General features: G+C 36.9%; 1 protein-coding gene across 1 annotated transcript in view; it reads left to right on the top strand.

Moving 5' to 3' along the window:
* Positions 1-23,199, top strand: part of LOC101890665 (pituitary homeobox homolog Ptx1) — a 94,237-nt gene that overhangs the window by 9,269 nt on the left and 61,769 nt on the right. Inside the window, exon 2 of the mRNA XM_005184833.4 lies at positions 11,215-11,965. Within this exon, the coding sequence (XP_005184890.3) occupies positions 11,482-11,965 (484 nt within the window). The 5' untranslated portion in view covers positions 11,215-11,481. The remainder of the gene's footprint in view (positions 1-11,214; positions 11,966-23,199) is intronic.

Raw genomic sequence — 23,199 nt, 5'->3', positions numbered from 1 at the left:
CCGCGAATATTTTCAATCCCAGCCAAATGAGAAATACATAAAAGATCTCTTCTGACCATTACAGAGATGCTAATAGCCAAAAAATCGAATGTATAGCAAAATAGGAACAATGTATATGTAAAAGAATTGATCTTATTGATTCTGCTTATAAATCAAGACCCGCTGGGCCGATTTTCACAATCCCCATCAATTCGGAATGGTCTCTTGCCAGAAAATGATAATATCTAAGAAAATCGCGAAAAAATATACCAATAAAAAGTGAATATCTTTTGTCGAAATTTTTCAATTTTTGTCATATTTTTATCGCATGCTATTTTTTTCGAATTCTCTGGGCCTAAAACTAAGGGTAACCTCTCGAACATATTGTAGTGTTGTAGGGTATCACATGGTCGGCCCCGCACGACTATAGCCTTTGCTTACTTGTTTTTTAATTATATTGAATGATAGCAAAAAATGTCGTAAATAGCGTCAAATTTAAGAATAAGTTAACATTTGTTCGAGTTTTGCACCTTTGGCACGAATTATGGCCTTCAAACGGTCATTGAAACCGTCCAAACCAAAATACTTCAGACACAATAGTAAAATGGATTGGTATCCGGAGGCTTTAATATACCCTCCAGAATATTTTCGCTATAATATTCGGCATTTATTCTGATGTCACGGTTGTTTAATACGAGTGGAGAGAGACCATCGGCTGTTATGGCGGCCCACACCATCACCATGGCCGGCGCTTGAGTTCTGGTGGCCAAGCGAAGGTGCACATTTTCAGCTGACCTCTTTGGCAAGTAATACGATCATTTTCTTTGTTTACAAACTGCTGGACAACGAATGTTTTCTCATTGGAGATAACCAAATTCATGCACTTTTTGAAATTGTAATGGCTTTAACCCGAGCTCATTTTTCAATATTTGCCGAATGGAATATTGCGATATGTTAAGCCCACGAGCCATTTTTCGGCCAATGCGTCGCGGGTTTTGATCAAGTCTCTTCTTTATTTTTCGAACCATTTCTGCTGATTTTGCTGTTTTCTCTCCGATGGTACGAGAGACAAAAGATTTATTTACATTTAAATGCTGGAGTGCTCTAACGATAGCCAATTGCGGTTTTCCAGCCAAATATAACAAAATCACACTATTACTCTTGAAAACCTTCACGATTAACTTTCTTTTCTGAAAAATTCTCACCAAAATGCTCTTGTACGCTTGTAAACAATATAATGAGCTGTCACTGGAATAACTTTAACAGCTGTCGGACAAGTGGCTTAAAAATGACAGCAGTCTGAAGTTGGTTGCAGTTTTCTCATCTCACCCTGTATATACTTGTTTCAAAAATTCAATTTCGAGGAATGGCTGAGGATATAAAAAGTCTACACTAAGAGAAAAAATCCTCAGAAAAAATGTGCAGAATTCTAACACATGTTGGTCAGATGTGTCTCAGCTAATATCAAAATTTTGGTTCGCTGGGTAATTTTATGCACTGATCTCATTAAATCCGTAAATCGGAAAAATTTCAATACGAATGCATTTTTATACCCTACAACACTTTGTGTTGGGGGTATTATAAGTTTGATTGGGCCAAAAATTATGTAACACCACGAAACATTGATTTCCCACATAGGAAAGTATATGGATCTTCCTATCTCGCCAAGCTGAGTCGATCTAGCTATGTATGTCCGTCTGTCCGTCTGTCCATGTTAATTTCTAATCACTCTACAGGTCGCAATTATGGACCGATCTTCACGAAATTTAGAATGTAGGTGGGGTTAAGGTCAGAAGAGAACCCTTGGAGATGATCGCATAATATTTAGGGGTTGAAACGCACCAAAAACTAAAAAAATCCTGATTTTGCAGTTGCGCCACAGGTCGCAATTATAGACCAATCAAAGTTAGCATGGCGCTAGAGCTTAGGGCTGGGCAGAAGCCTTCCAATTTTGATGGTCATCTGGTAATATTTAGTGGGTGAAATAGACTATAACATTTGTGTTAAATAAAAGTCAAATTTTCCATTAAACCGCGAATATTTTTAATCCCGGCGAAATCACAAATAGACGAACAGGTCAATTCTGACCGTTACGTAGATGCCAATAGTAAAAATATCGGATATATATAGCGAAATATATACAATGTATATATACAAAGGAAGGGGATGTTAGCTAGAATGCTTATATCTTCAGAATGGCTCGAGCGATTTTGACATATTTTGTAAATGTAGAATGCCCTTTTGGCATAAAATTATAAAATCTACAAAAAATCGCATAAAAGATGCCAATAATGATGTTAGTATAGATTTTGTAGTATTTTGTGACATTTTTTACTTTTTCATATTTTTTATCGCATGCGATTTTTTCAATTTGACTTATAATATTGAAGTGTATATTTTGCAATATTTTTGCATTTTACAACAAAGGTTGGGGTTATTATTTATATTGCACTTATCGTTCGATCCTCACGAAATTTTTGGCAAAGGTAGGGTTAGGCTCAGAAGGGCTAAGTCTATTGTTTTCAAATATGTCCGCAATATATTTAGGGATTGAAATGGACCAGCAACTCAAAATGTTCCTGATTTTGCATCCATTATAAAGATCACAAATAGAAACCAAAGGACACGAAATCTTGCATGAAGTTAGAATTTAAGACAGCGGGTAGAATGGACCACTACTTTTGTGTGAAAAAATACTAACATTACTTACAGGCGATATCCGAAATACACAAAAGGCGAACTTCTGGCTTTTTTATGCTGATTTCGTTGACGAATATAGCCAAATGACGAATAGCCAAATCATATAGATGCGTCTAAATTTGGAGACGCAGAGGGGCCTCTTGCTTTTGGAGATGATCGCAAAATATTAGGGGTTTCAAACGAACCAAAAAGAAGAAAAAAATCCTGATCACACAATTGAAGCCAATCGACACGCCTGAGAAGATAGTTAAGCAAAGGGAAGAATTCTGGCATTTTGGATGACCATTGGATTATATTTAGCCGTAAAATGGACCACAAAAACTAACAGCACGACGGAGTGCATAAATATTGGGAAAATGTCCCTGGTCAAAATGCTAAGGGTGATATCGGGTAGTGCTTCGTGACATAATTTTAAAAGCGAAATCTTCCAAAATGGATTTGAACATGAGGGGGCTTCTCACATATTGTAGTGTTGTAGGGTATCACGTGGTCGGCCCCGCACGACTATAGCCTTTGCTTACTTGTTTATTATAGATTTATTGAAACGTGTCTTTGTGCTTCGAAACTTATTTTTTCAAAAGAACATTAAATTTTTGTCCATCAGAAAAAAATGTCTGGTCTAAAAATACCGTCGGTAACTAACCTAGTTTGGAAATGAGATAAGGAATGTATTTATATTATTATTATTATTATTATTATTATTGTTATTATTATTTATTTTCTTTTAATTTTTAATTAAAATGAAAAGCTGCCATTTTTCAATTTCGGATGCATTTTTGAGTTTTTAAGCTTTTTATGTGTGTCTTGAAGAAAATTAATTTTACAGCTTAAGCCTAATTGAGAGTAAGGATTCGGAGCTGTTCAACAGATGTTTATGTTGCGAAAAATAGGAGTAGATTATAGAAGGATTCGAGGATTTTTTGTGACACTTTTCTTTTATTTTCCTATTTTCTGGGGGTCTCTTATAGAAGCCCTGTTAGTTCTCCGAACCAAAACATAGCCCAGATATTAAGATACAGGGTTGCCCATATTCGACGGACCCATCTGGCAACGCCATAACTTTTGACAGAGATGTCACATCGCTTAATGACATACCGCGTTTGAAGCGTCAGTCCAAGCAGATTTTACCATGAACCAATACACGACACGCGAGCGCTCTGAAATTTATATTCAACAGAAGAAGTCAATTGTGAAAACTCATCGTGCTTTTAAAACATTAGAAAATGTGAGAAGTGCGCCTTCTAAGAACACCATTAAGCGTTTATACGAAAAATTTTCGACTGGTAAGGCTCTTTCTAATCCGAAGAGGCCATATAAAAGTCGACCAAGGCGATCGGCCGAGAATATCGCTGCCGTACGAGCCAGTGTTACCTCTCAACACAAGAACATCCCAAAAACCCTGTTCTCAGCAGTTGGGCATGGCTCGGTCCACTTTACAACGGATTATTCGCATTGATTTGCATTTGTTCCCGTACAAAATTAAATTGACGCAAAGAATGTTGCCTGCGGACAAGCCTCGTCGATGGGAATGGGCCCAAAGGTCCGTCGAATATGGGCAACCCTGTACACATTCTATATCGCTTCATTCCTCACAGCTATAGAATACCTTTATGAAATACAATATCACACCTAATAAATTGTTATTATGTCAACTGAATTGTTTATCACCAGCACTACTGAATACTAAACTGTTTTCATTTTCATTTTCTTTTAGTTTTTTTTTAGTTTTTTTTTTTTCAAAAAACACTTTAGAAACACTTAACATTTCAAATACACACTTTGTAATCCCCGAAAAATACAATTTAATCCTATCTGGGATCAAATAGGGATCAAGTTTATTAGATTAAGATTTGTTGGTTTTGTACAAAAGAGCAAATTATTAACAACAGTCATATACGAAGAGCAACAACAGCAACAACAAACGAGTACTTTTCCCAAAAAGCAAAAAAAAAAATTAACAACAATAAATGCCTGTTTACAAAACAAAAAAAAAAGTAAAATAAGAATAACAGCAACAAGAACCACAATAACAGAAAACAGCAGCCACAAAGAACTGCCAGCCATGGCTTATCAGATAATCACTAAAATTGCCAGGCTGACTGGCCCTGCGTCCGTCCATACGTTTATGGCTTGAATGCAAAATGAAAGCGAAAGCCAACGGTTGCAATTCTAACTAGTAAAGATAGTGCTGCTGCTGATGGTTAGATGCAAATGCAATAATTAGATGCTAATGCAAATATTTGAAGGTGTTGCAGCGATCAACTGAATTGTTGGCTGGCTGAGTGGCTGGCTTGGCTCGTTGTTTGGTGGTTGGTTGGTTGGCAAATGTTGAACGATACTGAATAAATATTTGCCCACATTTATGGCCAATGTGCTGCTGCTGCTGTCACTGCTCCCGTTGTGCGTAATATTGCATTTTGGAATAGGAATATTTGAATGAAAGTCTGACATGCCAAGTAGATAGTTGATATATCTGTGCCTTTTTGCATTCTGATTGCGTTAATGACTCTCATAAATAGTTATATTCCTTGGGATGTTTTATTGAATTTTTCCACTGTTGATTTAACCAACGGTCCGGCGTGTGTTTGTGTGTGCATGCGAGCGAATTTTTATTACTTATTTATTTAAGATGTTTATCACAACGACGATTTTGTTCAGGTGGTGCCGAACAGAAGAACCATCGGGGTACTAGCTAGCAAACGAACCACGAACCGTACTGACATCGCCACTATTTATGGGCCCCGGCAAAAATTGTTTGTATTCGTTGTTGTTGTTGTTGTCATTCTGTGCTAAATTTTCTTGTTCATGTTTTTTTTTATTCAATTTATGATTGCTGTCAAGGTTTTGCCTTTTTTTATTGATTATTGCAAACAAAATGTTATAATATTTATTGCACTAAAGAGACATTTAAGAAAAAATAAAAATTATTGTAAATGTGACATGTGATTGCGGGTCATTGTATAGTTGGGAAATTGATTTTTCTAAAAAAAATAAATAAATAATAAAGAGAAGATTTTTCGGTCTTACGTTTTTCGAAGCCCTCAAAATACACGGTTGGAGAATGGAAATAAAATATTAAAAATATCAAAATGTGGCGGGTACCTTTATGTGGGTGGTATATTATGGTTTTAGAGTAGATAATTTGGAATCAGAGGGAGGTATATCCGATTTTCACCAAACGGTAACAGCAGCCGCAATGGTTGGAAAAGTAAAGAAGCGAATTGATCGAAATCCGCGTCGCAGTGGCCGAAAAATGGCTCGTGAACTGAACACATTGCAATATTCCATTCGGCAAATACAGGGTTGCCCATATTCGACGGACCTTTGGGCCCATTCCAATCGACGAGTCTTGTCCGCAGGCAACATTCATGGCGTCAATTGAATTTTGTACAGGAACAATTGCAAATCAATGCGAATAATCCGTTGTAAAGTGGACCGAGCCATGTCCAACTGCTGAGAACGACGTTTTTGGGATGTTCTTGGGGACCTCTCAACACTGGCTCGTACGGCAGCGATATTCTCGGCCGATCGCCTTGTCGAGTTTTATATGACCTCTTCGGATTAGAAAGAGCCTTACCAGTCGAAAATTTTTCGTATAAACGCTTAATGGTGTTCTTTGAAGGCGCACTTCTCACATTTTTTAATGTTTTAAAAGCACGTTGAGTTTTCACAATTGACTTCTTCTGTTGAATATAAATTGCAACTATTTCAGAGCGCTCGCGTGACGTGTATTGGTTCATGGTAAAAATCTGCTTGGACTGACGCTTCAAACGCAGTATGTCTTGAAGCGAAGTGACATCTCTGTCAAAAGTTATGGCGTTGCCAGATGGGTCCATCGAATATGGGCAACCCTGTACTTGCCAAAGACGTCAGCTGAAAATGAGCACCTTCGGTTGGTCACCAGAACTCAAGCGCCGGCCATGGTGATGGCGTGGGCCACCATAACAGCCGATGGTCGCTCTTCTCTCGTATTAAGCCGACTATTATCGCGAAAATATTCTTTAGAGTGTATTAAAGCCTTGGGCACGCAAACAGACCAACAGGACTCAGCACCATCGCACACAGCACGCGACAACCAAAAATGGTTACAAAATGAGGTTCCTCGCTTCATTTCCAGCGCACAATGGCCACCAAAATCTCCAGATACCAATCAGTTGGACTATTGTGTTTGGAGTATTTTGGAAAGCGAGGTTGGCACTAAAAATACCAAAGTGAATGGGACAAAATACCGCAAGCAATATTCAGGCAGCGTGTGACGGTTTCAGGGCGGTTTAAGGAGGTGCTGTTGTATGGGGGCTATATTTAGACATGGACCCATATGAGCAATCTTCTGTCATAGCTTGTAGTACCCATTAGGAACTTCGAATTTCATATTTGAATCATTTCCGGCGAAAAGTGTGTGGAAGTACAGTCACATGGTGACCAAAACTTAGACCTATTTTGACAGTTCTATGCAAGGAAGTTTTGAAGTTGAATCTGTTGGTACAGTTATATGGAGGATATACAAAAACGTGGACCAATATAGCCCATTTTCAATACCAAAAGTCTTGTGGACCTTACACACATCTGAATAAAATGTTATTATCCTACGAAAGCTAGAGTGATTTCCACAGACGGACATCGTCATAGAATTTTATGCTGATCAAGAATATACATATTTTTGGTATATGTATATTTCGAGGTGTTAGACACAGAATGACAAACTTAATATACCCTCCATACTATGGTGAAGGATACAAACAATATATATTTAAAATAATTACTTAATATACCCTCCTGTCCGATGTGTGCCAATAAAAAAGTATTCACCACTAATATCTTCAACTCACAAATTAATATCCGATCGTTTTGAATATTTCCATTTAAATATGTTGGTCTGAATGTATATTTGTTTTCTTTTCTTGTAAGATATTAAGGTGATAACTTGGTGATAATCATTTGCAAGACCTTTACAACACCAACACCACGCACGGATGGTCTAATTACTATTAATAAACACGAGTTCTTGAAACGAACGGCAATAAAGACCAAAAGTACAAGAAACCCCAGATAGAGAAATGTAAATATTTGTCTTTTATTATGAATGTCCCTACACTCAGAGAACTATAGAAAACAACAATAATCATGTAAACATACAATTGTACAATGTGGTTTTATTTGTTTGTTTGTGTGTAACAATATGAACATAAATATAAATACTACAAAAAAAAAAAAAAACAAAAAAAAAAAAAACACTGAAAAAAGATAACTCCTAAACATAAACTGGCATGCGACACAAGGTTATGAAACTGTGGAGCGCTAGTCTCTGAGAAAGAAAGTTAATGAAAATTGAGATTTTTACACATTAGGAAAACTATGAACCTACTTCATATTAGGAATTGGGCCTGACGAAATTATCTAAAAGTATTTAAATCTTGTTTCTGTTTTTGATTTCCACACTTATTTTTCAAACAAGAGAACTCTGAAACGTTCTCAAAATAAAACCAGAAAAGAAAGACTTAAAGTCGGCCGGGGCCGACTTTATGATACCCTACACCACTTTGCTAATTTAGTAGAGCTGCGCATAACAATTAAAAGTTTTTATGGGAGAATTCAATTATACACGCTATGATTATAATTATAATTTAATGTTTAAAGAACTAAATATGCCGACGAATTTGTATCTTTTAAATTCGGACTAGTGTTGGTGCACAAATAATTTAAAATCTAAAAAAAATATATATGGGAGCTATATCCAAATCTGAACCGATCTCGATAAAATTTGGCAAAGATATTTCTGAGCTGTATTTGATATATTTCCCTTAATATCGTTGTTACGGAGTGCATATTACGGCTGTGGGTAACAAATACAACAAATCGGATGAAAAGTATATATGGGAGCTATAGCTATATCTGAACCGATCTTCACCAAATTTGACAATACTAGCTTCTAGACTCAATTCGGTCGTAAGTGCCAAATTTCATCCAATTTGGCCAAATATTAGACGTTTGGTGCACAATCAAAGGTAAATCGGACAAAGTTATATATGGGAGCTATATCCAAATCTGAACCGATCTCGATAAAATTTAGCAAGTGTATTTCTGAGCTGTATTTGATATATTTCCCCAAATATTGTTGTTACAGGGTGCATATTACGGCTGCGGGGGACAAAAATAGCAAATCGGATGAACAATATATATGGGAGCTATAGCTATATCTGAACCGATTTCGATCAAATTTGGCATACTTATTTTCAGGTCTAATCTGATCGTGCATGCAAAATTCCATACAATTCGGACTAATATTACACGTTTGGTGCACAATAAAAGGCAAATCGGACGAAGGTATATATGGGAGCTTTATCTAAATTTTGACCGATTATCTCCAATTTCAATAGGGTTCGTCCTTGGGCCAAACAAATGTTGTTTGCAAAATTTCATCTCAATCGGATAATAAATGCGACCTGCATTTTGTTCACAAGAATACATGGACCAGACGGACGGGCGGACGGACGGACAGACGGATGGACGGACATGCATAAATCGACTCAGAATATGATTCTATGCAGATTCATCAAAAGGAACTATGGGTCTATATCGTTTCCTTTTGCCTGTTACAAACAAATGCACAAAGACATAATACCCTGACCACCTTGTGGTGTAGGGTATAAAATCTTGGGATGTGTAAGATTTGATGAAAATCGGACATGTATACACCATTTTTTGGAAATAATTGTTTTTTTATAAAGTAAACCTTTTGTGGGAGAGGTACAAAAGGGAGTGAGCCGATAAATTCGATTTTCACATTAGACCTCTGGTTGAAAAAAATATGTAGATATACCGAGTTTGAATAGAATCGCCGACTTGTTTCCCACGTTATTGTAAAGGGTCACCTCTTTGGGGGTGAGGTACCAGAAGGGGTAGGCCGACATATATTATCTGACACCAGATCTTGTTTTGGAAAACTATCGGGATATGTGAAATTTGAAGAGAATCGGATGCTTATTTTATAATTATTAAAAATATTGACCCGTTGTGGGGGAGGTATCAGAAAGAGCGGTCCGAGATATTCCATCCTCTCACCTAATCTTGTGTTAGTAGAAATATTGGGATATGTGAAATTTGAGGAGAATTGGATGCTTATTTCGCATTCTATGAGAGTTATAATTATTCAAAATGTTAGCTCTTTGTAGGGGAGGTACACGATGGAGTGGGCCAATATTGTCCATTTTCGCACCTGACATAGCATTGAAACAAATATTAGGATTAGCAAAGTTGGAACAAAATTGGATGATTCTTTCTTGTTCTACAGGGTTGTCCATCCATCTGGCAACGCCATAACTTTTGACAGAGATGTCACATCACTTAATGACATACCGCGTTTGAAGCGTCAGATTGTTCGCATTGATTTGCGGACAAGCCTCGTTTATTGGAATGGGCCCAAAGAGTCATCGAAATGGGTCCGTCGAATATGGGCAACCCTGTATATGTTTAATTATTTTCTTTAAAATTTTTTCATCTTTTGCGAGGAAGAAGTGGACCGATATTTTTCATCTTCGAACTCGATCTGGATTTCACAATAATATTACGATGCACCAAGTTTAGATCAAACCGGGTACTCCCTTTGAGAGTTATCGTGCGCAGCATCCAGACGGACGACTCTAGATCGACTCCAAATGTCCTGAAACGGATTTGGTCCAAAGAGGCATGGGGTCTAAAGCCGTGATTTCGATAAGACAAGTTTTGGCTGTGTCAAATGATATATTTCCCTTTGTAACCACATGGCGAGGGTATTAAAACCAAGGTTGGCCCTTAACATTAAAAATATTAACCTAGTTTTTTTATTTGAAATACTGTGTATTTTTTATCTTTATGGGCTATTATATCTTATTTTGTTCCCCAAAAACACTGTTTTATTCCTCCCCCCGAAAATTGTTTTTGACGTTTTGAAAGATTTTTATTGCCGCTTTATTTTGTTGCTGTTGTTTTTTTTTTTTGTTCATGCAAATGTTTTATCAAGAAATGGAATTGAAAACAATTTACTTATCTCTTCATTATTTGGAGAAGAACACCAAAAAAAAAAAAAAAAATTAAAACTTTAAGTTAAATATTTTCGGAGAAGGTCTGTATAGCCCCTATAGACCCTACAGATATAAAAAAATAATAATAAAATAATAATAAAAATAAATAAAAAAATAAGGTGAAAATGATTTTCATAGATTATCACATTCTTTGTCTGTAGAAAATACACGCAGCATCACAAATATTTGTTGAGTTCGTAACCAGCAACAAAAACAACAATACAAAAAGAAAATCACATTTCCATTGTGGCTGCCAGCTGGAAGACCAACCGCAAGTGTTAAGATAGGCTGTCGTTATAGTGTTGGAGGTTAAGCGGCTAATGTTTGTGAAATCTCACAATCTCAAATCAACAACAACAACAACAGCAGAATTCCACATAAAACAAATATTCTTTTTATCTCTCCAAATTTGTTTTTTCTTCTTCTTCTTCTTCTTCTTCTGATATGCTAATCATTATTTGTCTTTTGTTTTCAGATCTTGTTCGCATAATTCTTCATCTCTTGGGTGTCTTGCAACGGCTTGAAAATTGTAAACTTTACCCCAGTGTACGATACCGGCCTCACCACGACGACTACATTTTTGCAACACTTCAAGGACGTCGTCACGACGAAGTTCTCGGGCAGAGATCATCATCTGCCTCCGTTACATCCGCATCACCAACAAAGCACCCTGCACGGCCACCATCAGCCACACCAAGCTGTGGCTCAAGGATTTTCCACCATTTTCCCCACATATTTAGGTATGGATCGCGCCAGCGGCGGCAATGCTGCTGGCGGTGGTCATGGTGTAACATCAGCACCGATTGGCGTTGGGGTGGGCGGTGCCCTTAATGGACTGGAAGCGATGTCGGCCGAATCGACTGGCCTGTGTCTGCAGGATTTGGTTAGTGCCGGGACAGCGGCCGGCGCCGGATCGGCCGGTTCAGCGGAGAGTGCCACCACAACCAGTACGGCAATGAGTAGCGGCAGTACCACAGGCAGTTCAACTGTAAATAGCAATGCCTCCGTCGGTGGCGGCAGTGATCATATGCATAATCATCACAGTTTACATGATTCCAGTTCGTCGGTTAGCATTTCACCTGCCATTTCGAGTCTAATGCCAATTGGTAGTCTTGGCCATTTGCATCATGGCGGTCAGGATTTGGTTAGCGGTTATTCGCAGCATCCACATCATAGTGTCGTACCCCCGCATACACCGAAACATGAACCGTTGGAAAAGCTCCGAAGTAAGTATGATAGATAATTATGTGATAGGTGATGGCATAAGTTCGATTTTGAGAAACGTTAGGTTAGTGTAGTAGATCAAGTATCTATGGTAGATGAAGAAGCATTTTTATTTTAGTAAGTCCAAGTAGATATTTTATTGTGTAACTATATCACTAAATAGGAGATTTTGTATCTACGTTACTGTGTAGATAAACCTAGATAACGTAGATTCTTTACTTATTTAGACTTCTTATGTACGTTTAACAATGCGGATACAAAATCTACGTTAGATAAACCACAAACCCCTGCGGATAAAGTATCTACGTCATCCGAAACAGGTTTAAAAGAAACAGAAAATTCTGCACTTTATCCGAACCAAGCGGATTATGTATCTACGTGATAATAATTATAATAATAACGCGAATACTGCATCTATGTTATAATAACATGCGGATACAGTATCTACGTCATCTAAACCACATAAATAATGTATGAGAAATATATGGACCACGCGGATAACATATCTACTTTACCTGAACTGGGTGAAGAAAAGTATTTAAAGTATTTGCATCCGGTGGATAAAGTGTCTATATCTAAATTATCAATGTTATCTGAACTATGTGGATAAACTACAGAGTGAGATAAAAAAAAAACAGCAACAAAGCCAAAAAAAATTAATTGAATGAAACCGAAAAATGTCGGAAATAGCATCAAATTTTAGAATAACTTTAGATTTGTTCGAATTGGCCACCTTTGGCACGAATTATGGCCTTCAAACGGCCAATGAAACCGTCACACGCTGCCCGAATGTTGCTCTGCGCTATTTTGGCTATTCCCGGTGAAGCGCTTGCTTGAGGTGATCTACACTTTGGTATTTTTTAGTGCCAACCCTGCTTTCCAAATTACTCCAGACACAATAGTCCAACGGATTGGTATCCGGAGATTTTTGTGGCCATTGTGCGCTGGAAATGAAGCTAGGAACCTCATATTGTAATCACTCTTGGGTGGCGCGTGCTGAGTGCGATGGTGGTGAGTCCTGTTGGAATGTCCAAGGTTTGCGGCCAAAATTTTTGCGTGCCCAAGGCTTTATTACACGCTCCAGAATATTTTCGCGATAATATTTGGCATTTATTCTGATGCCACGGTCGATTAATACGAGCGGAGAGCGACCATCGAAAGTTATGGAGGCCCACATCATCATCATGACCGGCGCTTGAGTTCTGGTGGTGCACATTTGAGTTCCGAAGTTGTACATATTCTGCTGAACTCTTTGGCAAGTAAACACGATCAAGCTACTGGACAACGAATGTTTTCTCATCGGAGAAAACCAAAATTGGGAAGTTCACCACTTTCGGTCAAGCGAAGCAACTCTTTAGATCTTTTGAGTCTATTTTCTTGCTGTTGCGGTGTAAGTTCTTGCACTTTTTGGAATTTCAATGGCTTTACCCAGAGCTCATTTTTCAATATTTTTCCGAATGGAATATTGCGATATGTTCAGCCCACGAAACATTTTTCGGCCACTTTTATTCTAACCGATACTCGTTTAAAATTTTTCATTCACAAATCTAAACTCAATTTATTGTCAGCTCTAAGCAATTCGAGATGCAAACTTTGGGTTTTTTTCAAAATAGGCAATGGAACACTTAAGCTTGGCAACGCCAATATTTAATGCACATGTCATCTGTTGCAGATAAACATATATTTCCCAATCAAAACCAAATATTTAAGATGACATTTTTTATGATCACACATGATATTGGCAATTTTGGATTGTTTCAAATTATTTTTTATTGTTCCAGGAATTTCTTTGTAGCCCCTGACCAATTTAACAAACAGAATTAACAACAACTTGTTTCTCTCGAGAATTTGTTAAATATTCTACTTGAAAAAAAAAAAAAAAAAAAAAACAAAACACATCGTATCTCTTCGTATATTTCGTTTTCTTTTTTTTTTTTTTTTTTTGACAAACATTTTCGTTGCTTCTTTGTGACATTTAACAAATTAACAGCAAATTAATGAGGTTATAATTCACCGCACAATGAACGGAGAATGTTAGACACTCGGGGCAGGAATAACAACCAATTGCCCCAAAAAAAAAAAAAAAAATCAACAGAAACAACAATTTGTCGATGGGTGTCGTTCGCTTATCGTGTGTAGGGTAATATTTAAGATATTGTAAAAATCAAATGTTATGGAGGGTGGAGCGGAAATTGTGAGAAAAAGCCAACATTTTTTTTTAGCCGGAAAGTGTGTGGGGGTTTTTTCTCCAGCCAAAGGGGAGAATTTTTATTTTTTTATACCCTACAACACTATATGTTGGGGGTATTATAAGTTTGATTGGGCCAAAAATTATGTAACACCACGAAATATTGATTTCCCACATAGGAAAGTATATATGGATCTTCCTATCTCGCCGAGCTGAGTCGATCTAGCTGTGTATGTCCGTCCGTCCGTCTGTCCGTCTGTCCATGTTAATTTGTAATCACGCTACAGGTCGCAATTATGGCCCAATCCTAACGAAATTTTGCTAGAAGGTGGGGTTAGGGTCAGTCTAGAAGCCTATTTCTTTTGGAGATGATCGCCAAATGTTTAGGGGTTGAAATGGACCAAATACTGAAAAAATGTCGGATTTTGCAGTAGCTATACAGGTCGCAATTATAGACCAGTCGGATTTTCGCATGTAGCTAGAGTTTAGGGCGGGGAAGAAGCCTACCAATTAGGGTAGTCATCGGATAATATTTAGCGGGTAAAATAGACCATATCTTTTTTGTTGAAAAAATTCAAAATTTAAAATTAAACCGCGAATATTTTAAAACCCGGCGAAATCACGAAGCCATGACAAGGTTACTTCTGATCTTTACATTGATGTTAACATCCAACAAATCGGATATATAGCAAAATATGTGCGATATATATGTCTATCAAAGAAGATAGGCTTGAAAGATCTCTTATATGTCGAGAACGGCTGAACTGATTTCGGCAGTTTTCATTAATTCAGAATGGCCTCTTGGCAGGAAAGAAAAAACGTCTAAAAACTCGCATAAAAATATCTCTCTAAAGATGAAAATATTGATTTTCTAACATTTTCTCATATTTTTTCAATTTTGTCACATTTTTGGCATATTTTCATTTTGAATTAAACATTTGGTAATATTTCTACAGCTAATAAAACTAAGTAGTTAGGATATCAGGATATCATATACAGATCGCATTTATGGCCCGATCCTTACGAAATTTTGCATGGGGATCAGATGAGGGTTAGAATAGAAGCCTACTCCTTTTGGAGATGATCGCCATATATTTAGGGGTTGAAATGGACCAAAAAAACTGCAAAATTGTCAGCAGGTCGTAATTATCGCCCGATCCTCACGCACATTTGAATTGGTGTTACCGGACATTGCAAAAGCCAAGCAGTTTTGGATGGCCATCCAAAAATATTCAATGTGTGAAATAGTTTACCAACTTTTGTAGACAAAATACGAAAATGTCCATTCCAGTGACTTTTTCGAGAATTCACAAATACAGGAAAGGCGCACTTCTGACTATTTCGTAAACGCTGATTTCGTTGAAGAATATAGTCAAATGTCTATATCTCATATAGATGCGTTTCAGTGAAAAACCAATAATAAATGTTAATCTCTTGCCACTTCTGAGAGATTATAGGTCTTTTGGAGATGTTGGTTCCAGATCTAGGAAGACCATTTACGTGCAACATCTACCAATAAATTGGAAATGAGCAAATTAGTTTAAGTTGCTATTATTCGAAAATTAGAGAACGAAACCTGATGGTTTTCTTTTATTATTTGTCACAATATCTTGTGGAGTTCTTTCGAGTATCTCGCCCATATAAACTGTATCGTTTATTATAGTATTGTAGGGTATTCAACGGTCGGCCCCTCTCGACTGTAGCCTTTGCTTACTTGTCTTTAATTTTATTTTGCTTTTGTTTTAAGTTAACCAGTAATGAATACTTTCCACATATCCATTTCAGAAACTTTTTAATTTGACCCTCGTTACTTTACAATTTTTTTTTGAAGAAGGAAAAACTCAATGTGTTGAAATGACAAGACAGCAACAGGCTACAACAAATCGGTGACAAATATACCTTATGTTGTATCTATCTATGAGTATGGGTTCATATGTGAGACGCGCATACATTCCAAATGGGCGATAATTAGTCAACACCAATAACAATCTAAGGCATTAGATGGACCCCAAAAATTAAAATGGGCAAATTGACGGGGAAAGTTGCTGGGACAAAATGTGGGTGTTTGGCGTTAAATTCCATTTCGTAGAAAAATTGAATGGAATTAGAAAGAAGAAGAATGCTCTATTATATCGATATATCTAAAGTGGCACATCCATTCATCTCGCAGCTAGCCATCCGACAAACCATAAGAATATAATTAAAGAAAATCACCCATTCAAATAAATTGGAAATGGAATTTCACAAGATTGACGGCCAAGTGATCAAAATCCCATAAAAATGTTAACATAATTATGACAATAATCTATTTGGAATAATTTGAATTGAATGAGAGAGAGAGAGCGATAAATGATTTGAATGATTACAACAAGTGGGAGGAAAGGCGGATGCTTAAGCATTTCCTTCCTTCCTTCCGTTTTGTGTCAAATCACGAAAACTTCCACAGCCATATACAAGAGTAATATGAATAAGTGAGCGAGTGACCCCTTTGTGAGCAAAGATATTACACCCAAAACGTCACTTCAATTCCCAAAACAATTTGTTACAACCCGGAATGCCAAAGGCTTCAGCGTATAAAACACTTTTGCTTGCGCCCCAGGCCAAATACTACTACGCCAAGTGGCATATGCACTTGATGTTTATTCAGTGGAAATTGTGGCGCGGTTGCCGTTGTTGTTGTTGCTGCTGCTGACGAACTCAAGAGCATATCAAATTTCCAAAAGGGACAGACAACAACAAGAACAAAATCAAAAAAAAAACGACTAACGGGGAGAACTCCCTCGTTGCACTTTCACACTCTCATAATTGAAGTGTCAAACAGCGAAATTACAAAAGCCGCTTAGACAGACATAAAGGCATCATTGCCACCACCACCACCAACGTCATCATCATCATCATCATTGTTGCTGCCACAGCCATTGAGGCAGGCAGGCATAGAACACTGCCTGTTTCCTTGCTGCCACTGCCACTGCTGCTGCCGTTGTTGTTGATGGTGGTGTTGTAATGTTGTTTCAATTTGTTTGCGCTCATTCATTGTTCATGCGAGAGGGGTGCTCAATTAGCCGTAACATTTTTCTCTTCACACAGCGAATTACCAAAAAAAAAAAAAAAAAAAAAGAAGACACCAATTCTGTTCTGTATTACAAATGATTACACAATGATTAGGTCGGAATTCCTAGGGAGGTTTTGTTGGTTGGATAGGTTGTCATTGTTGTTCTGTTGTCGATGATTGTTCCTTTAGCGAAAACATGATGCGTGAAAATTTATCATAATATTGCAGCTTCATTAGATATTGCCTCAGTGGTGGCACAGTGGAGGATGTTTTCTTTTATGGAATAAGGGTCTTCAGGGTGTTCTCTAGAGGTAAGATCTTGTGAAGGATCTTTAAAGGGAAGGTATTTAAAAAGTAAACGATTGATAACAGAAAGTTCAAAAGCGTGGAAGATTATTAAAGGTAAAAAAATCAAAGGATAGGATTCTTTAAAAGAAATTCTATAAAGGGAAGGTATTTAAAAAGTAATCTATTGATGGCAGAAAGTTTAAAAGGATGGACGATTCTTAAAGGTTAAATATGATCTAGAAAAAAATTCTTCTAAGTACAGGAGAATCTTAAAAAGTCTTCTATGAATAGAGAACATTTCGAACGCCTTTATATTAGAGCTCCGATTTAATCGATTTTACTTGCAAGAGTAAAATACTGTGACACAGTGTAGGGTATTTCATTTAAAGGATAGGGATCTGCAGGTAATTCTGTCGAGAGAAGATCTTTTTTTAAGTTATTTACGAAGATATTATTTCTGAAATTATCCGTTGGATAAAAATCAAATAATATTCTACAGATAAAAGACGTCCGAAAGGATATCCATGAATAGAAGACCCTTTAAGGGTTCTCCATGGGTAGAAAAAATTCAAATAGGAAACCTTGAAAAGGGCATAGGACATCAAAGACGACCTCTAACAGATCTCTAAGCACAGGATACTTTTAAAACAGTCTTCTATGAATGGAAAACCTTCCGAACGTCTTTAGAACAGAGTTCCGATTTGCAAGATATTATAGTGAGAGTATACAAATAATACGAGTTTTTGGAGTGATCGCTCCAGTATTCCTGTTTGTAAAATAAGGATAGCAGTCGAAATGCTCGAAATGGAGTAAGAATATAGTCTAAGGGAAGGACTAAAAGACTACTTGAAAATGAACTAAGCATACTCGCTCGTGTTCGAGTGGCATAGTAAAATAGACTGCGATCGTATTTTTTTCACTCGCATGCATAGAAAACCTTCCGAACTTCTTTATATCAGAGCTCCGATTTTCTCAATTCTACTTGCGAGAGTAAAATAATAGAATAAGTTTAAATTTGTTCGAATTGGTCAACTTTGGCACGAATTATGGCCTTCAAACTGCCAATGAAATCGTCACACCCTGCCCGAATGTCGCTCTACGGTATTTTGGCCCATACCCGGCGAGGCGCTTGCCTGCGGTGATCGACACTTTGGCATTTTTTTTAGTGCCAACCTTACTTTCCAAAATACTCCAGACACAATAGTCCAACGGATTGGTATTCGGAGATTTTGGTGGCGCTTACCTGTGGCGATCGACACTTTGGTATTTTTTGTGCCAACCTTGCTTTTCAAAATACTCCAGACACAATAGTCCAACGGATTGGTGGCCATTGTGCGCTTGAAATGAAGCAAGAAACCTCATGTAGTAACTATTCTTGGGTGGCTCGTGCTGAGTCCTGTTGGAATGTCCAGGGTCTGCAGCCAAAATGTTTGCATGCCCAACGCTTTATTACGCCCTCCAGAATATTTTCGTGATAATATTCGGCATTTATTCTGATGCCACGGTCGATAAATACGAGCGGAGAGCGACCATCGGCTGTTATGGCGGCCCACACCATCACCACCATAGCCGGCCAACCCAAGGTGCACATTTTCAGCTGACCTCTTTGGCAAGTAAACACGATCATTTTGTTTGTTTATAAAATGTTGGACAACGAATGTTTCCTCATCGGAGAAAACCAAATTCGGCAGTACACCAGATTCGGCCAAGCGAAGCAATTCTTTAACTCTTTTGAGTCAATTTTCTTTCTGTTCCGGCGTAAGTTCTTGCACTTTTTGGGATTTCAATGGCTTTACCCAGAGCTCATTTTTTCAATATTTGCCGAATGGAATATTGCGATATGTTCAGCTCACGAGGCATTTTTCGGCCACTGCGACGCGGGTTTTGATCAAGTCGCTTCTATACTTTTCGAACCATTTCTGTTTATGTTGCTGTTTTCTTCCGTCTACTTCCTTGACGTTGGGCTACGCTAGCAGTATCACATAAATGGTCGATGCTACGAGACACAAAAGAATTATTCACATTTAAATCCTGGAGTGCTCTATCGATAGCCACTTGTGGTTTTCCAGCCAAATATAAAGAAATCGCACATCACGAATATATTTTTTTTTTGGAAAATTCTCACCAAAATGCTTTTGTACGCTTGTAAACAATATCATGAGCTGTCACTGGAAGCTGTCTGAAGTTGGTTGCAGTTTTTTCATCTCACCCTGTATTGTTAACAATTTCCACAAATCCTAAAAATGCACAGTATTGAAATTAACGTATGTTAAAATTGAATATGTGGAAAATTTCTTTGAAAAAAAAAATCCAAAACAATCTTCGAAAAATCTTAAATGGGTCTATGAAAAATGGTGTTTCCAAATCCTTAGAAGTCTTCGGATAACTTCGTCAACAAAAATATAAAAATATATCGATATTTTCCTAATTTTTATTCCTAATATATATATATATATATATATTTCCTTCCAAAGTTCTGTTAATAGAAGTGATAAAAATCTACGGACAATTCTCTCAAGAAAACTCTTAATAATTGAAGAAAATATGTAAAATCAACATTCTACAGATGAAAGATCTTTAAAAAATCTCCCCGGGAGAGAACACCATTTACAGATTTTGTGTTCTCCAAAGATTTTCTATGGATATGAGAATTTTGAGAGTCTCAAAGAATTAGAAACCATTCTACAGTATTTTTCTACGAGTAGCTCTTCTCAAAATATATCTGCAGATTCAGTAAATAAGAGATACTCTATAGAGGACCTCTGGTCCAACATTATTTTGTGCACTGAAAATGTCTCCTTTTTCGCCCACTGTGCCGCTCTACACTGACTGGAATCAAGCATCTTCCACTTTTGTTTTGGGAGTACCAAAAAATGATATTTATTTATAACAAGTGTGGCACATCTAATTGCTATAAAATAGCCCAAGCCATGGCAAATGGAGTGGCTGAGAAGTGGCTGCTTTTGTAATGGCCCCTTATGTGTTATGAATATGAAATTCCTATCCTGCTCCACGTATTGCCATGGCATGGCTAATTTTTTTCTTTTTGTGTTTTGTTAGTTTTGGCAAAACGAGATGACATGGAAATCGATGATGCTACCGTAAATGATTTGTTTGTTGTTTCTGCTTCTGCTTCTGTTTTTGTTTTTGTTGTGTTGTCGTCGACATAGTCATTGCGTGACTGTTTTTCTTATTGTCGTTTGGTTGGTTGGTTGTGTGGGCCCGCGTTTTTCTGTCTTTCTATTCATGGGAAATTGTGACAGCTGTTGATGACATATTTTCCAATTTTATGGTTGACATTTGAATATCACTTTGGTGTTGGTGTTGATGTTTTCGTTGTTTTTCTGTTATACATTTGGTTTTTTTAAGGAAGGGTACTTGACTCGCAAAATTATGTGGCCTTTTGTGGTTTAATGTTTATTGTTATTTGTTTTTGGTGGTTCTCCAATGGCATTAAGGACTTAAAGAGGCTATTGTGGCTAGACACACTTGTTGGTTGGATATTTTTGGATATGTGGAACAGCGTTGATGGCCATGGGACACATTTTTTGTTTAAAAACAAATATTTTTTTTATTTTCTATTATTAGTTTAAATTTAGATGTATAAATTTGAAATTTCAAAATTATTTTTTTTAGTCCCCCAAAAATAAATCTCTCTCTAACCTGTGAACTGAAAATTCACTTAAATCTCTAACACCATAACTTCCAAAAGGACAAAGTTTAAAGGTATTTCAATTTCCCAAAAATACCCATTATATCTCCAAACAAATCTACATACATGTAACAAACACACACACACACACATACACAAGTTATCTGTGGCGACCCAAGTGCAACAAATTGCATTAATATAAACGAAAATAAAACCTGAACAAACAAAATATAAGCACCGAAATACCCGAAAAACGTTTTATGCATGAACATCGTGCTTCTGCCGATGGTGATGGTGATTTGCATGTAGCATGACTACAACCAACCAAGATCCTTTGCAAAGGACCTAAATGGATTTTGCAACGTATTTGTGAATTTATGCTGTATTTACATTTGTCGTTGTCGCATTGTAATACCGTGCTACAATTGTTCGGTAAACATTTTCGCCAAAAAGGCGGGCTGGGTGGTAGGTGGACGGGACAAATACTCACATATATACACATTAGAGGTGAGTTCATTGGGGTAGTACAGGATAAGATAGGACATGTTTTATAAACTATAAAAAGGGGAAAATGGATTTGAAAATTTCTATTTTTGAAACCGATCTTGATTTAAAAAAAATAATAAAAAATTAAAACGCAAGTTCCGTCACATTTAGTGGAAAAAAATAAGTTTTATAACATACAAAATATTTTTGAATATTTAATAAAATACTTTCAGTAGATTTTCTATAAGTTAAAGCTCTTTAAGGGTGAAACCCTACTTAAGGAAAGAAGAGACCCTTTCAAGGTTCTCCAAAAATAGAAAACCCTCAAATAGGTTTCTATCCAAGGGTTTTCTAAATATAGAAGACCTTCAAACGGTGTTCTATGTGTAGAGGATGTTAAAAAGGTCTTCTATATACTAAAGACCTTCAAATAGTCTGAGACCCTTTCAAGGTTCTCCAAAAATAAAACACCCTCAAATAGGTTTCTATCCAAGGGTTTTCTAAATATAGAAGACCTTCTAACGGTTTTCTATGTGTTAAGGATGTTTACAAGGTCTTCTATATACTAAAGACCTTCAAATAGTCTGGTATATATAAAATACATTTAAACGATTTTCGATGGCGGGTGTTTTATGGGTGGTCTTACTTGTTAAGTTCTTTCATGCATAAAAGCACTTCAAAAGATCTCTTAAGGACGAAGTCCTTCAAAAGGACCCTTAGATGCTCCTCTATGTATGGAAAACCTTCAAGAAGTCTTTAAAGGGTGTTTTAGAGATAGTCTTCATTTTAAAGTTGTTCAGAGAGATTTGAATGGTGTTTTGGATAGGAGAACTTCAAAGGATCTTTTGCAGACAATGACCTTTAGAAGCTCTTCTGTGTATGGGAGACTCTCAAACAATCTCAAAGAAATTCAAGAAGACTTTAAAGGGTAATTTATGGATATACTTCCATTTTTATTTTTTACATGCATAGAATTATTTCCAAAGCTCAACTGCAGTTTGAGAGCCTTCGGATGGTGCTCGGAATGGGATAACTTCAAAGGATCTCTTATGAACGAGAACCTTCAACAAGACCTTTAGATGCTCCTCTGCTTATGGAAGAGTTGCAAAAAGTCTTCAAAGGTTGTTTTATGGATAGTCTTTCTTTTAAAGCTGTTCAATACAAATAAGTCCTATAAAAGATCGCCTACAGAGCCTTTGAATTGTATTTTGGATAGGTGACCTTTAAAAGATCTTTGACGGACAAGGGCCTTCAGAAGGATCTTTAGATGCTCTTCTGTGTATGGGAGACTCTTAAATAATCTTTAATGGTTGAAAGAAATCAAGAAGTCTTTAAAGGGTGATTTATGGACAGACTTCCTTTTCAATTTCTTCCATGTATAGAAGTACTTCCAAAGGTCGCCAGTAGTTTGAGAGCGTTAGGATGGTATTCTGAATGGGATAATTTCAAAAGATCTCTTATGGGCGAGGACCTTCAAAAGGAGCTCTAGATGCTCCTTTGTGTATATTAGACTCTAAACAGATATCTTATAGCCAAAACATTTTTTAAGGAGTTTTCTGTTCACACAACA

The sequence above is a fragment of the Musca domestica genome, unplaced genomic scaffold (genome assembly GCF_030504385.1).
Source record: "Musca domestica strain aabys unplaced genomic scaffold, Musca_domestica.polishedcontigs.V.1.1 49, whole genome shotgun sequence".
Lineage (NCBI taxonomy): Eukaryota > Metazoa > Arthropoda > Insecta > Diptera > Muscidae > Musca > Musca domestica.
This window is presented reverse-complemented; position numbering and strand designations above follow the sequence as displayed.